The sequence below is a fragment of the Rhineura floridana genome, chromosome 11 (genome assembly GCF_030035675.1).
Source record: "Rhineura floridana isolate rRhiFlo1 chromosome 11, rRhiFlo1.hap2, whole genome shotgun sequence".
Lineage (NCBI taxonomy): Eukaryota > Metazoa > Chordata > Lepidosauria > Squamata > Rhineuridae > Rhineura > Rhineura floridana.
In genome coordinates, this window is record NC_084490.1 from 59,436,278 (window position 1) to 59,453,271 (window position 16,994).

A 16,994-nucleotide genomic window follows, 5' to 3' on the forward strand; every position below is an offset into this window, starting at 1 on the left:
AGCACTGTTGTCCCTGCACTGGTAATCTCCAGGCTGGATTGCTGTAATGTGCTCTATGTGGGGCTGCCCTTCAGGCTGATCCAGAAGCTGTAGCTAGTACAAAATGCAGTGGCATGATTGCTCACTGGGGCAGGATATCACCAGCATGTCACCCCATTGTTTAAAGAATTGCACTGGCTATTAGCTACCAGGCCAAGTTCAAGGTTCTGGTTTTGGTGTACAGCTATAAAGCTTGGGACCACGATACCTGAAAGATCATCTTACCCCTTATATACCCAGTCAATCACTGTGCTTTGCAGGTGAGGTCCTCCTGCAAATACCATCTTATCAGGAGATCTGTTCCGCACAACATAGGATGTGGACCTCTAGTATTGTGGCACCTACCCTTTGGAATTCCCTCCCCTTAAATATTAGTCACCATATCTGCTATCTTTTCAGCACCTACTGAAGACCTTCCTCTTTAAACATGCCTTTTAAGTAGAGACATTATCCCTGTCTGCATATGTGTTGGAATTGGTTTTTAAGATGTTTGTAAAGCTTTTTTAAAAAGATTTTTAATTTTTTTTTAAAGATATTTTGTTTTAATATATTTTAAAGTCTGTTTTTAAGATGTTTTAGAGTGCTTTTAGTGTTTTGTTTGCCACCCTGAGCTCCTTCTGGGAAGGGCAGGAAATATATTTAATAAATAATTGCAAATGTGTTATATATGGGGCTACTTTTGAAGATGGTTGAGAAACTGCAACTGGTGCAGACCTTAATGGTCAGATTGCTGATTGGGACAACACGCGCAGAACACATAACACCAATTCCTGCACAGCTGCACTCTCTACCAACCAGTTTGCAGGCCAAATTCTAAGTGCTGGTTTTGACCTATAAAGTCTTATGCAGCTCAGGAATCCAATACCACTAGGACTGCCCCTCACCACATGAGCCAACCTGGACTCTGTGTTCATCATGTGAGGCTCTTCCCCATGTGCCGCCTTTGAGGGAGGTGTGGAGGGTGGCATCACAACAACGGGTCTTCTCAGTGGTGGCTCCCCAGTGGGCACTCATTGCTATGCACTTTAGGATTGTGAACCCACTAAAAGCCCCGGCGCAGCACAGCAGCTTTAAAATCCAATTATCCAAACAGAAACAAGCAATCTACCTGCCCTGCCCGCCCCCCATGGCCTCTGCACGCGACGGAAGCTGAACCCATGGCAGGAGGACCCCAAGAACCGCTTTCCTCATCGGTTTGCCTATGACGTCTAATAGTAAACAAACCGGCCCACCAAAAGCGTCTCTTCAAAGAGGCTCCTTTCAAACACCGCCTACCCAGACTGTGTTTATGCAGAACTGAGTAACTGTTTGTTCAGAAGTTCCCAGCAGGATCCTTAGGAGACGACAGTCTTAGGCGTCTAAGCTGCTGCCTGAATGCATCTCGACACCTTTCAAAGGGTAAAACAATAGACGTATAGTTTAAAGATTCACACGGATCTTCTAATTCCCGAGTTTCTTTTATAACCTTTTTTGGTCTCTTTGGGACGGAAGTGACAGTTGTCTGTAGAAACAATGGGGAAAACTGTTTTAAAATTCACCAAAATGAATACATTTTCTCGTGAAATAAGACTGATGTTACAAAGCAGGAATTCCTGTCTTTGCTGTTACTTTTGGGTGGTGCTCAACCACATTTACGTTGAAAGCCTGAATTTCTTCGTTGTGCTTTATGAGCCGCCACTTCCGTCTTGGGAGGAGAAGAATAGTATCTAAAGGAACCAGGAATTTTCATCTCCAAGCAATGGGGCGTGGTACTTTAATTATTTCCTATTTCTGAGCGTACAACCTATCCAACCTCACAGGTGTTCCTTGAGGCCCTCTGAAGTGTTTGGGGTAATGCCTGTGTCGCAGCTTCAACCCTTCGCCGAAAAGGACCCCACTTGTCTTGCGCGCTGCCTGCAAAAAAACAACCGGCCAACCTTCCTTCCCTGTTCGTACAGGTTCTCGGTTCAGTCTCGTCTAGTCGATCGGTCGGTCACTAGAGCCGTGGGCTGTCGGCGGGCGGGCGGGCAGGCAGGCGCCTGGGGAAGAGACGATGGACCAGTGCGTGACGGTGGAGCGCGAGCTGGAGAAGGTGCTGCAGAAGTTCTCGGGCTACGGGCAGCTGTGCGAGCGGAGCCTGGAGGAGCTGATCCAGTACGTGGCGGGACTGCGCCGTGAGATCCTTCAGAGCGAGAGTATGTTTGCGTTCCCTCGTAACGAGGGTTGCCCCCTGGTCTTCTTTCTGGTAGTCTCGCTCTATGCCTTTAACAGGAGCCTGGCAGGCGGGCGGGAATTCAGCCGGTGAAGCTTCCCCCGCTGTACGGGCTATTTTATATATCGTATAACAACACACTGGGGTTTATTACAGAGTCTGTGCTCGGCCGGGAGTTGCAACTAATTTCGACTCTGTGACCAATGTGCTGGTACCATATGCGAGTTTGCTAACACCGGTTTGTTTTGTTTACACTTTATATTTTAGATGCATACTTGGAAAGATCTTATATGTGTTGTACGGAAAGAGCCTTTACCTCTGTGTGAAGGAATCTACTAAATTTCTGTGGATCAGGCTGCTGTTAGATGTACAGAAGCAGGGTCATGTAGAAAAGATGGTAACTCTGTGCCTGTCTCAGTGTCTCTCACTCTTCCCCACCCCGTATCATTCAGTGCACTCCTGTATCCTCCCCGCATCTTCTCAGCTCTTGTGAGTGCCCCCCCCCCGAATATAGTCTGCATGTGTGTTGACCAGGTTCATTCCTAGATGGATATAGGAGACACAGCTTTCTTTTGCCACTCTCAGAATGGCATATGTTCAGTGTGGTCTTGGTTTCTCTTAGGATCCCTTACTGGACTATGCCTTCCTCAGAGGGCTAGTCTCTTTTACAGACAATGTTTTTATGTTACTGTAGTCTGCCCTCCCCATGCTCCTGCCTTCCTTTTGGCACTACCCAAAAGACTGGTTGTCTGGAACACATCATATGTCACATTTAGTAACAAGATGAGAAGGCTGTATAATCCCTCCTTCTCCCCTTACCCCCTGCAAATGATTGCAGAAGAAAGAGAGCCTCAGAAATAGACATGACAAATCACATGGCATTAAATTGCCAGGATATGATTCATGGGGCTTAGCATCTTCGGACAAATTCTATACTCCTACTCATCAAGTAGTTTCTCTGGAAGGCTGCTCTAAGAAGTGAGTATGGGGTGGTGGACTTGCACCTCAACCCCCAATTCCTACAGTTACTTGTTGCTGTTTTGGTCGTCTATATCCCTTTCATCTTTTGAGTCTTTTACCTTTTGCCTTTAGGCTACCAGCTGGAGGGTCACTTAATATATCTCAAAGGCTGGATTTGGCCCAGGAGCTTCCAGTTATCAACCCTTATTCTGCATACTCGTAATTAATATGAACAGGCAGTGGGTCAGACTTTCCTCCTTTGGCCACTGTTGGTCAAATTTAAAGAGATGATGTAGACAAAACTACTGCTGTATTTTAGGATACGATTTCCTAAGAACTATATTTAAGTAACCATTAGTATGGTTTTCCTATATTATTTGGAGGGTAATTTTCCCTGTTCTCATACATCAGTTTTTGACTTTATTGTTGATTGAGCAAAAAGAGCTACATATTGAGCTGCATATTAATTTTCACTAAAGAACTATGTTTGGAGATAAAGGTGGAGCCTGAGTTTTCAAAGGAAAGGGGATTTACCAAAAATACAGTGTTTTGTTTTGGACAGTGATGAATATATCCTGCCCTCCCTGGCCTCTTTTAATTGCGCACCCATGAGTAAAAAGGAAGGATTAATCTATTTCCACATTGGCAGATAAGTTTACTCTTTCACACTGAGTAATAATGGTATTAGTCATTGGTGGATCCTAAACGAACAGCCCAGAGAGCAAGGTAAATGAAGTCTACAATAACACATTTACAGACTTTCCGAGTCTAATGTACAGTTGGTGCACATGCACACACACAGAGATTCTGCTGGAACTGATAAGAACATGTGTGTGCAATTCTGTGCCAGTTTTCAGTGAGGCACTTTGGGATTAAGCATTTTATGTAGAAATACTGTTTTTATTGGTACTTACCGCCAAGTAAATACATTTAGATGGGGATGCTTATTTAACAGGAACTTTTAAAAGTTATTATTGAAGACTTATAAGAGGAGATTGAACAATTTGGAACTGAAAGCAAATATAATAATGATAATAAATACATGGAGACCCAGTTCACACTTATAAAATTCCTGGATAGTTACCAGAAGGAGTGTGCATTTTATGAAATGGCGGCACCAATTTTATGAATGAGTATTTCTATGTTGGGGCTGACATAGCCCATACTATTTTCATTATTGCTTGAAAACTGGGAACTGTGACCAGTTCACACAAAAAGAATGGTGAGTGGCTGATTGGGGCCATTTACACACTTGAACTGAGGCTAAATCCCCAAAAGGCAGGCAGAATTTTGTAGCTAAATGAGAGGATATGTAGGCAGTTATCTAGTACCCCAGTAACTCTAGAGGCAGATACCTCTGCATTTTGATTAGCTAGTGAAACACAGCTCTATGTTTGAGTATGTGACAGAGAAAACAGCTGATGGGAATGGCGTGTAGCAAAACAGAAGTAGTGGGTGAAGAACAGGACACAACAGATACATATGGAGAAAAGACCTGGTAGAGCAGTTTGTGCTTCCCTCTTCTTTTCAAATACTGGACAGGATGCCAGCACTTGAGATTCTTGTACCTTCTATAGTGCTTTGACTAGTTTAACTCTTGGTTTTTTTTCTACAGTTGCTTTTTATTTTTTCTAATTTCAGTTATTCTTGGTCAGAAACCTATTGTTCCTTGTGATTTTAAAACAGAGTGGATGAATGCAGTCCTTTATTTTGGAGAGGAGGCAAACATTCTCTGTACTTGCCTTGTTCTGGATGCCCTATGAGTCAGGGGACTGCTCTGTTTGACAGAGCTTCTCTGAAAGCAAGACGAATAAGGCAAGTTAGACTGAGCAACCTCCTGTTTAACTGAACCCTGGGCCTTTCTGACATGGACTTGACCTCCTTTACAGCTCCCTCCACATAACCTGTCTTCCCTCTCCCATTCCCACCCCGACCAGTGTTAAAGGGTATCCCTAGAGAAACCTTCCCCAATCTGGTGCCTTCCAGATGTTTTGCATTACACTTCCCCTCAGCCCCAGCCAGCATGGCCAGCAGTCAGGGATGATGGGGGTGGTAGTGCAAAACATCTGGAAGGTCCAGATTGCAGAAGACAGCCCTAGAGCCTCTGCAGATTAATAATAAAAAAGATACTAACCCCATTATCCCAAATGTATTTATGTGGTCAGCAATTCCTATTGATTTTTCTTATGCAGTTTGCTTTCAAGTCACTGTGCTTACTAGACTACAGCTGACTTGATAGGCCCTTCTTGACATTCCCCGGTAGTACAGACGCTCATCGTTGATTATCAGATCATAAGAACAGGCTGTGTAACACCAGTCTCTCCTAAAAGTTCTTGTTTTGTTAGCCTTCATCTTTGAATAATTATTATGATTAATTTCCCAGGAGCATTGCCAGTCTTCTTAGCATCTGACATACTGACAAAGTCACTAATGCATCTTGCAGCACTGTAACAGCTCACTTTAGTTCTGCATAAACTCCTTAGTCAACGTCTCTTCCACTGAGTGTTGCAGATCCTTGAGCCATCTCTAGCTGCTGTGCTGCTGCTAACCTGCTAAGAGAAGAGACCCGCAGTTTAATAAGGGGATGAAGACTCCACCCATACCCTCCTGTGAGTCTGCACAAGGGGCAGGCTGTTGCGCTGAACTAAGCCAGAGGGTTTCTCTGGGATATCCCCAAGAAGAAACTCTTGCCCAACCCTACTTGTGTGTGTGGCACACTGTGTTGGCAAATGGGGTATGGTGCCACAGTGTCACACTGATTAAAAAAGGACCAATTACCTTAAAACACATGGAACAAATTGTCATTCATAGAACCATATTTCTAACTTTCAGAGGATGTTACCAGTATTTTTTCCTAGACATCTGCATAAGGATCTTTGCGTTGTTTACCCTCTCCCCTTGAGTTAGGTGTGTTGAGCTCTACGTGTCTTTAAATGTTAGCCATAGATTTCCAAATCTTTACTCTTATTTTTAAAGCCTTATTTCAGTATGGTTCTGTTAAATATAATTTTCCTGACTAAAGGCAGAACAGTAATTGAATATTAGTGCTATACCCAGGAAATCAGAATTGCAAGTATGAAATGGTATGTGCAATACATCCTTGCCAAGAAAGAAGACAGGTGCCTTACTCTACATTGGACGCCATCAGGGCTGTGGAGTTGGAGTCGTGGAGTCAGAGTCAGAAGCAAGTTTGGGTGGAGTCGGAGTCGGTAGAAATGTACCGACTCCAACTTCAAAATAAATTTTGATTAACAAATATTTTAAAATATAAATTCAAAATGTCAAAGAAGCTTCCCATGAAGTCAGCTGTAGTTGAGCATTTCACCATAACTCAAGATGGAAAACATTTTGTGTGTCAGTGTATGACACAGGACCCAGATGAAGACAAATGCTGTGATGCCAAGATCAGTGCATATGAAGGCAGCGATAAAAATGCTCCTATGAGAGCTTCCAATTTAAAAAGACATTTACAGCCCTTTCCAGGGCTGTGGAGTTGGAAGCAATTTTGGGTGGAGTCGGAGTCGGACAGTAGAAAAATAGAGGAGTCCGAGTCCGAGTCAAAGGTTTGGCGTACCGACTCCACAGCTCTGGACGCCATAAATCAGAATCGACTTGAAGGCAGTACATTTACATTTGCACCCACCTTCACAAAGCTGTGCTTTTTCTCATTGCATGTGACACCTTATTTGGGAGTGAGCAACTCTGCTGTTTATATCTTAATTAGTGTGACTGGGCAAGACCTCTCAGAGATTAAACTGAGATTTCATAGTTGCCTACAAAGTTCTTCCACAGTGTTGCAGTCCAATTACACCTCTCTTTGGTCCTTTCAAGTTGTGAGAGGGTTGAAATGAATGAAGGGAATGTAAGTGAGGTCCTCTGAAGCAGGCCTTTTGCATCCCGAGATTCAGATGCTAGACAGAATCTCATAGCCACTTGTATAGCTGATGTGTCTTGTCACAGTAATGACTGCTGGTATGCACTCGAAGAGACCACTTTGGAAGAACTGCTTTTCCAGGAAAGCAACTATTTAGTGATATTCTGAAGTAATGCAATTAGTACAGGGCCACAATGAAGCCGACTTCAGATTATAATGTTATTTTTTTCTAGAATATAACTTGCTAGCCAGTCCTTCAGAAATAACAGTCCATGACATCAGAGGTGGGGAGCCTACGGCCCTCCAGATGCCATTGGACTCTCAGCTCCCTTCAGCCGTAGCCAAGCATGGCTTGTGGCCAGGGATGGTTGGAGTTATAGCATTTATTTATTTATTATTAGTATTATTACATTTATATCCCGCCTTTCCTCCCAAAGGGCGTCCACCTGGAGGAACACAGGTTTCCCGTCCCTGCAGTACATCTTGCAATCCATTTTCAAACTCTTTGCAACTCTTTGGAGCGGAAATTAAAACTGATGGTGCTTGCCCTTTTGATTCCAAAGATTTCATTTCTTGGGAATTAGCATTCTTTGTCCGTAATGCAATTCATTCTCCCCCCCACCCTTCCTGTCTAGATCAAGATGGAGATCTATCAGGGACAATATCGCTTGTTATGACCCAGTGTTGCAAACGAATAAAGGACACTGTTCAAAAATTGGCCTCAGATCATAAAGACATTCACAGTAGTGTTTCCCGTGTTGGGAAAGCTATTGACAAGGTATTTATAACGTTAATTTTATCGTATCTCAATGTTTAGTGATTGTTTTTTAAAGCTCGTCTGTGTTTAAAATTTAATGTGAGTAAAAGTGCTGTTTGGTGGAAATCGGGACACTGTTGACTGGATTTTGTTCTCTTGTACAACTTTGCATTCATTTCAGTGGGGCTTGCATAAGAGATACACCCATGGATTGTGCCCATGGAGGTAAAGCTTTTCAAGCTACATTTTATGATGGCTTCCAAAACAGAATGTAATAGACTACAAGGCGGCAATATGGCTATATATTATGAATATATTTCTTTACTAACAAGCTTCATGTACCTGATGTCTCTTTACTAGTAACAACTATGTATTCATCATTTCTTTATTAGGAGTCCTACCTTTTTTCGCTAGCTTTATCAAGAAAGTAGGTTTTAGGTCTTTATTTTCCTCCATCCATTTAATTTGTATGCAGGTCATTTAGTATTTCTGTAACATACTGAACATCTTCAGATGCCTTCTCAACACTTTGAAGGTCACGGCTGTAAACCAGAATGCTTCATGAAGTGAAATAATGTTCAAATAATGAATAAACAGTACCCACCCACCCCGTGTGCGCGCTGAAAGACACTTGTACTAATTCTTCCCTGTTTAGGTAGGTTTGGCTGTTAGGCCAAATAAAGCACAAAGGAAGGCAAGCAAGTGCTGACATACGTTTTTGGGTTGACTGCAGTGTATACGTGGACAGCCAGTACAAACAAATTGGTATGATCTTTTAATCATGGTTAAGAGATCAGATGTAGGGCATAGGTATACACACTCTTTCCCCTATCCCTTCCTCTCCCTGGTGTGACATCCCTCAATAGCCTTAACTGCAGTTACATTTGCATCACTGCAGTTGCTAACCACAGTTCCCCACTTAACCAGGTTTGAAGCTAGTTATCATGGGAACAGGCTTGATTTAATTGCTGGTTGGGGGAATGTGCACCAGAGAGGGATGGAAAAAGGAAAACTCAGTCCTGTGGCCTGTTCCAGATTTCTTATGTGTAGTTAAGGGAACACTTCATTGGATATGCCCAGGGTATGACTGATAAGAGAAACGTTTTATATTTATTTATTTATTATCTATTTATTTCAAATATTTCTATCCCGGCCTTCTACCCTGTAATAGGGCACTCAGGGCGGCTTACAAAAATAAAATCAAACACGTACATAATAAAATTGTAAACAATAAAATCACAAAACATTAAAATACATAAAATACAATTAAAATACATAAAATACTATATAATATACATATATATATATACACACAACTGAGAATTAATATAAATAACTTTTTAAAATAATTTTGTGGGAAAACTTCTAAAGCTTTTTTGCTCACTCTGGATACAGAAATAGCTTGAGGGGTACTTTAGTAAATATTCTCCACCCTATGTTCCATTCTCCATCCCCATGTTTCATTTATTTTGAAATAATGAAAATAACTCTCGTCTAAGGAGGTATACTAAAAGATAGCTTTCAGCACAATCCTATGCATGTCTACTCAGAAGCAAGTCCTGTTGAGTTGAAGGGAACTTACTCCCAGCGATATGCATTTAGGAGTGCATCTTTAGTGCTGTTTGTAATGTATGGAAGTAGCAGATCTTTTTTGTGAGGAAAATGCTCGTGAACAGGCCTTGATGGCTCACTCTTTGCCTGCTACAATCACGTTTTAAATGAGATGGAATCTGAGGTAAACTGTACTAAGGTCAATAGTGGAGCAGCAGAATATACAAATAATGATAGTGGGCAACTGTGACCTATTATTGCAGTGTAGATTGCCACTAGCTTCCTTCCTTGTTTATCACCTGTAAGAAAGAATTTATGAGTGGAGGAGGCATTTGACATTTATCACAAATTTTGATTCAGGATAAGTGTAAAGCTTTTGCGACACTTCAGGATGGTAGTATATACTGCTCAAACACAGGTTAGTTGCAAAATTTAGGCCCGATGCCCTCAGTGCTGCAGACTCCCCAGGCTTTTTACAGCTGGCTTACCCTAGGTCTGGGATGGGGAATCTGGCCCTCCGGGTGTTGTTGGACTCCAACTCCCATCAGCCTCAGCAAGCATGGCCAAGGCTCAGGGATGATGGGAGTTGTAGTCTTAAAAAAAAAAAAAAATCTGGCAGGCTTCTGCTGTAGGTGGCCATGTGTTTCTGTAAACCATATTTCCCAATTTGGACCCTATGAGAAACAAGTGGAATAAAGAATTCAAAGTTAAAATATAGCCTTCACATTTGAAACAAGCCTTCTGTAAAAAAATGTGCCACTTTAAATATTATATTAAGACTAAAGCAGCAAAAGATTTTGCATTCAGCCTATCGATAACAGCATGTTTGAAAAATAGAGGCATAATGCCTGTTGATAACTGCTGGAGATATTCACAGGGAGATCTGACACATCTTCTTTGGAGATGCCCTGTAACAGCACCTTTTGGGAAAGAGGCCCAAGTGAGAATTAATATGATCTTAGATACTCCCTGCTGATAGAAGACATAAATGCCATAATAGGCCACGTACCTGCGAGGTGGGAGTTGGAGGAAGAACAGGGGAGAGGGCTCCATACAGCTAGGTTGATAGCAAAATGAATAATCCTAGAGTGCTGGCAATCTCACAGCCCACCAAAAGTTGAGGGATACATGCAAGGCCTACATTCGGTAGTCCGTGATCAGATCCTATTTAATAAACAGCAAAAGGAGGAGAAAGTGCAGAATGCTGGAGCTGTTTGCAGAATAATATATGAAACCCATTAGAAATGGGGAAGAGATATAATGCAGAATGCAGCATTGTTACACACACACTGTAGTTTGTTATACTGGAGTTTGTTTAATTAGAGGGTGGAAGAGCAAAAGAGGTGGGAAAACGTGTGGAGGTCTGTTGTATGGAAAAAAGAAAAATGTAACTTTTAACAATAATAAATTACTTACTTTGGAGGAAGATTAGGTTCTAGAAAGAAGATGTGTGATGAAAGCCAGCCCATCTTCTCATTCACTGCTGAGCGAGACTTTTATCTATTCTTCCCTGTTTCCCCTGTGCATATTCTCATAGCATGGTAGAGCCACCAGGTGGGTAGAACAAATTTCTGGACAGCACCTTCAGCAGTCAGGGCACAGATTCCTGCTATGAGCAGGGAGTTGGACTCGATGGCCTTATCGGCCCTTTCCAACTCTACACTTCTATGATTCTGTGAGATTCATATTAAGGCAGTTTACTAGGGCACTATACAAAGCAGGGAAACGAAAAAGAGATTCGGAACAGACAGGAATAAAACAAAAGGGTCCATCTGCTCTTGCCATATGCTCAATAAAGCCTCAAGAATTTTGATACTCACAGAGCCTATATGAGAGAAAGCAGTTTTGAATTCCAAAACAGCAGACACATTTCTGGTTATCAGGACCGCACAACTCCCTTACTACAACTGCTTTGTGTGGCTGCTGGCTTGTGTCTGAGCTCAATTAAAAGTGTTGGTTATGTCCTTTAAAGCCCTAAACTATGTTGGGACAAGGCTACCTCTCCTGGAGTATCTTCTCCCATATGAGCCTGTCTGCTTCCTAAGATCTTCTGGAGAGCATCTCATTCTGCCAAGATCTGAATTGCATTTGTTTGGGATGCAGGAGAGGACCTTCTCCATTGCTGCACCTAGGCTTTGGAACGTCTTTCCTAGAGAAGCCCCTCACTCCTTCATTGGTAGCCTTCTGATGTAATGTAGCCAACTGGCTAAGATTTTAACCTAGGTTTTTTCTTGGTTTTGTTCCCTACTATTTTACCCTTCTATTGTAATGGTAATTTTGTATTTTATTGTATTTTTATTGTGAGAGTTGCCTTGAGTGGGTAGAAAGTGGGTAGAAATGTTTTTAAATAATAAAATAGTTCCTATTTTGAACCTTTAGCCCAGTGATGGGGTTGGAGGGAGTTTCTTAAACCAATAAGCTCTTAGGAGGCAGAGACTGAGTTTCTGCCTTTAATTATAAAGAGCCAATCAAGCAGATTTTCACATGATCAGGTAGGATCAACCTCTGGGATAATCCTGCGTCTCATATCTGAGATGATGTGCACTCACGTACCTTTCTTGCTTTGCTCCATTTGCACAAAGCCCAAGCATGGTATGGGATGCCACAGAATGTTGATGCCACCTCACCTTTAGTCAATGCTAAATGGGAGAGTTCACAGGATCACACTGGGGGCAGGGAAGGTGAGAGTCTTTCCTATCAGAGGAGAGGAAATTTCAGCCCATATACCATATGGGCTGTTTTGGCAATGCATAGCTCACGCCTTCTGACTACATAAGAACAAACCATCCCTTATGTGTTTAGAGAGGCAATTTAACCTATTTTTGATTCCTTGGGTCTAAAAAGTTATTAAAGAAGAATTCTTGTATCTAAAAAGGGGGGGGTTCTTCATGGCAACACAGTCCATTGTTCAAGATATTTAGACAAGTTTTGTAACTTAGTTGTTTCATGGCCTTTCATGTAACTAGCCTGTCCAAGTGCATCTATCCGTTATCCTAGTTCCTGTGTTTAACAGAACAGTCTAATGGTCCTGCTGTACCAGTAGCTGCTATGTTGGTTATCCTAGGGTGATGTCATTAAGCTCTTACACACTGTAAGCAGTAAAACCCTACTACTTCCTACAAGGGATAATGTAGCGACTCTGACGCTGCCCCAGTATCCAAGACGATGTTACCACCTGTTGCATGCCACTGGCACCCCCATGTCATCTGTTCAGCAGCAGCAGCATTGTTTTATTCGTTAAATTTGTATATTGCTCATTAACGGAGTCCCCTGGGGAGTTTGCAACATTATTAAAAATATAAAATACATCTTTAAAAAAAGGAAGGAACCAGCCACTGCACACAACAGTTGAATGGGCCCATAGCATAACCACCTCCAGCACATATTTGAAGCCCAGTTCAGCAGTCATGAGATCTAGCACCTTCCCTAGTGCCCACAACTGTGGTGCAGGGAGCCGGAGCCCAGCAACTGTCACCAATAGCGTCACTCTCCAGAGCTCCCTGCAGACAGAGTTGCAAGTCCACTTGCGGCACAAACATAGCCTGCAAACAACCGCTCTTTTGCCAGGCAGAGACATGGGGCCACACAGTGAGGGAAGGATAGACATTCTTGTTGGAGCATCCCGTTCATTCCAGAGCTCTTGCATGAAGAAAGCACAGGCTCCCAAGGAGGATTCAAGTCCCACCAGGGACACAGCGCTCCCACACAGGCACTCATCAAAGTACTCGAAACAATGCAGTCCTGTTGCTGCCTAGAGAAGAGGAAAAAGCTGGTTGCAAGGGAGGTGGCTTCAGGTACAAGGAAGAGTGGTTGTCACAACAGGCATCTCATAGGGGCCAGTACCAGAACTTGTCTGGTAGCTTAGTGGGGAAAAGCAGTAATGTGGGAAGCTAGATATGGTGGATCAAGCCCTGCCCTGGGCCAACAGAAGGCAAATCTCACATTTTGCCTGCATTGTTAGCGACAATAACGCTGTATGTGTTTTTTTAAAAAAAAGATTGGAGGAAGCAGTGCCCGTACCTCCCACCTCACAGAGGAGCTCCCTAACCATAGTCATGCATAAGAGAAGGATTCATGATAGGCTTTTGCAGCCCCCCTCCCTTGACCTAGCCATATAGATTAAGAGCGTAGGGGGCTTTATGTGGGAATGTAGCCCCAGTGGATCACAGTTACATGTGAGATCTCAGGTTAGCCCTCTGGATAAAGTCTTTCACTAGAAGAAGCTTAGAGGAGCTGTGCCCGCCCACAGGTGCAGCAGAGAGCATGTACTGCCATTGCCAGTCAGTGAGAGTAGTAAATGGAGCAGAGGTCCCACCTAGTGCATTGCCTTGAGTCCACCCAACCCCCTTAATCCCATACAAACATGCTGCCCCATGCTTGTTTGTTTGAGTGCCATTGCCTGCTTGGTGTTGTCCCAACAGGCCTTTCCCCATTTTCCCCTGACCCTAAATCCCTCTGTTGCTTGGTTTATTAGAAGCAGAAGAAAACAAAGAGAAGTAGGAAGGCGGTGAGTTTCTGGGACCACTGCTGTCACCCTTGCTGGTACTTTGGTCATGTAGGTTAGGCTAGGGACGGAGAACCTGTGGCACTTCAGATGTTGCTGGACTATAACTCCCATCATCCCAGATCACTGGCCATGCTGGTTGAGGTTGATGGGAGTTGGTTCAGCAACATCCAGAGGACCGCAGGTCCCCCACCCTTGGTGCAGGCCAAGTTGCAGGCACTCCGCCATGGTGCGGTGCACTGGAGGAGGAGCCCAGCCCTCATTCCAATGTATGTCCCATTCTGAACACAGTTGAGGTGAATAACAAAGGAAGCCATTTGCTGACTCGCACAACTTAGATACGGCTGGAACAGTGACAGCTTTTACTGAACCACATCAGTGGTGGGAGATTCTGATAGCTTCATGAGGCTGTGGAGGTTGCAATCCATTCTGTTCATGAATGGGGCTTGGATAGCTGCACAGCAGGCAGGAGAGCAACAGGTGTAGCATGGCAACTGCATGCTGCATATAGCTGCACCTGTTGGCTGGCTGGCTGTTGTGTCCTCTTTCTTGAAAGGTGTGGATCCCTCCTTATAGTGATTTGAGAAGAGACCAAACCTTTACATCAGTTTTTCAGTGGAGCCCAGAGGTAGACACGAGAACTTTTCCTCCCTTCATACTTGCTTAGGATTTCTCAGGGGAAATGTAAAACCCTTACAGTATATTGTCTCGCAAGTCATGGAAATCCATTTCATATCAGCATCTTCTCAAAACAAAACCAAGGTTGTTATGGTTTAACGGCTGTGTCGCCTAACAATGTTCTTCACAGCCTCTTACCAAGTGTTTTATTTTCCTATTCCCTCTGGTTGCCAAGGTCTCGCTGGCTATCACTTCATCTCAACAAAAATTTCAAGCTGCTCTGGCGTTTATTGAATTCAGTGATGCCTTGAATCTAGCAGGACCAGATAAACAAATACCTCTTCTAAGTTAGTGCTTGTTCCTTCTAGTTGTTATGAGTCAGCCTTCCCCAATCTGGTGCCCTCCAGATGTTTTGGACTTACCATTGGCCATGCTGTCTGAGAATTATGGGAATTGTAGTCCAAAACATCTGGAGGGCACCAAGTTGAGAAGTGCTGTTTGTGAGGCGTCCTTCCCTGGCTCTCCCTGTCATGTTCCTACCTGCGCGTGGCTACTGCCTGTCACTAGGCACCACCAGGGACTCCACCAGTCCGGACTGTCCTTTTTTATGGTTTCTCTCCCCGCTCTAGCATAGACCTCACCAGATCCCCCTGCTAGGCAGCACCACCAGTCACGTCCTATAACCCATATTCCCAGAGACTCTGCCTGAGTCTCTCTATCAGGTTACCTCTGTGACTGCGTGCTTAAGCTGTCCCAATCCCTTTGTATCAATGCAGATAATCCTGGTTTGCTCTGAATACTTGTGGTGTTATTCTTCCCTTCCCCGCTGCCACCATTTGTCACTCTTCAGCCTTGGTATTTACCTTACCCTCCCTTCTGGTCTGTGAAACCCCAGCCAAGGATCAGGCCTTTGGTAAACCAAATTAAGTATTTATTACAGATAGCAAAGCTAACAAGATTAACAAGATTTCTTCTTAAGGCACATAAGCATATGGTTTTACTCAATACTAATCCAAACTCCACCTCCCTCCTGGCAAACAGCTCTCTAAACCCCACCAAGCAACCCACTCAGTTCTCTTCTCTTCCCCCTGATTCCACTCTCACTCTTCCTTTTCAGCCATTTTAAACACTCAGCCAATCATCTCGCATTCTACTGCCCATTCACTCCCCCTCCTCTTTCACTCCACTTACCATGTATCTTCTAAAACAACAACACTTACCATATATACATTAATATAGGAACATCACACTGTTGTATTGTTTTTGAGCGCAAGTACTTATTCTTAAAAGTCTACTGCTTGATTATTCAGATTCACCTTTTTCAACTGGATGAAAAGGGTTTTTTAAATTGATTAACTGATTAATATAAGGGTGGCCAATATCCAGCCTGGGGGCTTGATCCACCCCCAGCCAGCCCATTTTTCTAGCCCCACCCCAAAGACTACACCAATTTTGGCAGTAGTGGCAAAAGTAAAAAGAATTAATGTAGACATGGTGCTCGGATGGGTGGAGAGGTTTAAAGCTCTTTGCTCAGCCCACAGAAGAGTCCTGAAATCCCATCCCATCAGATCAGTCAGGTGATGATCAGTCTGATGAGTGAGAAGGAGGTGATTTGCATCCCCATCAGGGCAGATTTGTGAGGTGGGAGGGAAACATACCACTGACACATGGCCCCTGGAGGGTTGGCCAAGGGTGAATAAGGCCCTTGGGCCAAAAAAAGTTTAGCTGCCCCAGACATGTTTGGATGGGGGAAATGGTCTCAGACTATCTATCTTGGAGAGAAATGACTGTCATGTGATTTTTGTAATGAGTAATTGTCATTATAGCAGCAAGTGTCACCTCAGCTGGATTGTGTATGTGGTCCTCGAGAGGCAATGCAGAATAGCCTTTTATTGGCTCTTTGTAACAGATTTTCTCCCCTGATTATTACCCGTTTGTCAACAACTATACTGTATGCGAGGCTGCCTCTGTAGACTTCTCAGAAACAAAACGCAGCAGCTAAGTGGTTTTGGACTTTGGTACCTAAAGGACCATCTACCACACAAACCTGCCTGAATGCCACATTCATCATGTGAGGCTCTCCGGTGCATTTCCCTATCAAGTGAAGTTAGGTGGGTGGTGATTGGGGGAGAGAGGGCTTTTTGAGTTGTGGCACCCTGCTTATGGAATGCCCTTCCCAGAGATGCTCACCTCTTGCCAACTTCAGTGTCATTCTGGTGTGCCCAGGATTTTAACAGATATTAATTTACTGTATTATGCTTTGTAAAAAAAAAACCCCACAAAAATACTGGCCTGCTAAAATCATGTACTAGCCTGGTGGGGACTGGCAGAAGAGGGGCTGAGAGTTCAGTTCCTCCTCCAACAGTCCACTGCATTTCTATCCTAGGCATGGAGGAAGTGGGGATTCCTACCTCTTGGAGCCTCCTTGGTTTCTGTGCTGGATATAGCAGAAGGGCCAAGTGCTTGTCCCTCCTCCAACAGTACATGCACTTGCCAGCAT

General features: G+C 43.6%; 1 protein-coding gene across 1 annotated transcript in view; it reads left to right on the top strand.

Moving 5' to 3' along the window:
* The first annotated feature begins 1,761 nt into the window (after nucleotides 1–1,761).
* The window catches only part of RMND5A (required for meiotic nuclear division 5 homolog A), a 29,407-nt gene continuing 14,174 nt past the window's right edge, over nucleotides 1,762–16,994 (top strand). Inside the window, exons 1-2 of the mRNA XM_061589395.1 lie at nucleotides 1,762–2,213; nucleotides 7,700–7,842. Of these exons, the coding sequence (XP_061445379.1) occupies nucleotides 2,072–2,213; nucleotides 7,700–7,842 (285 nt within the window). The 5' untranslated portion in view covers nucleotides 1,762–2,071. The remainder of the gene's footprint in view (nucleotides 2,214–7,699; nucleotides 7,843–16,994) is intronic.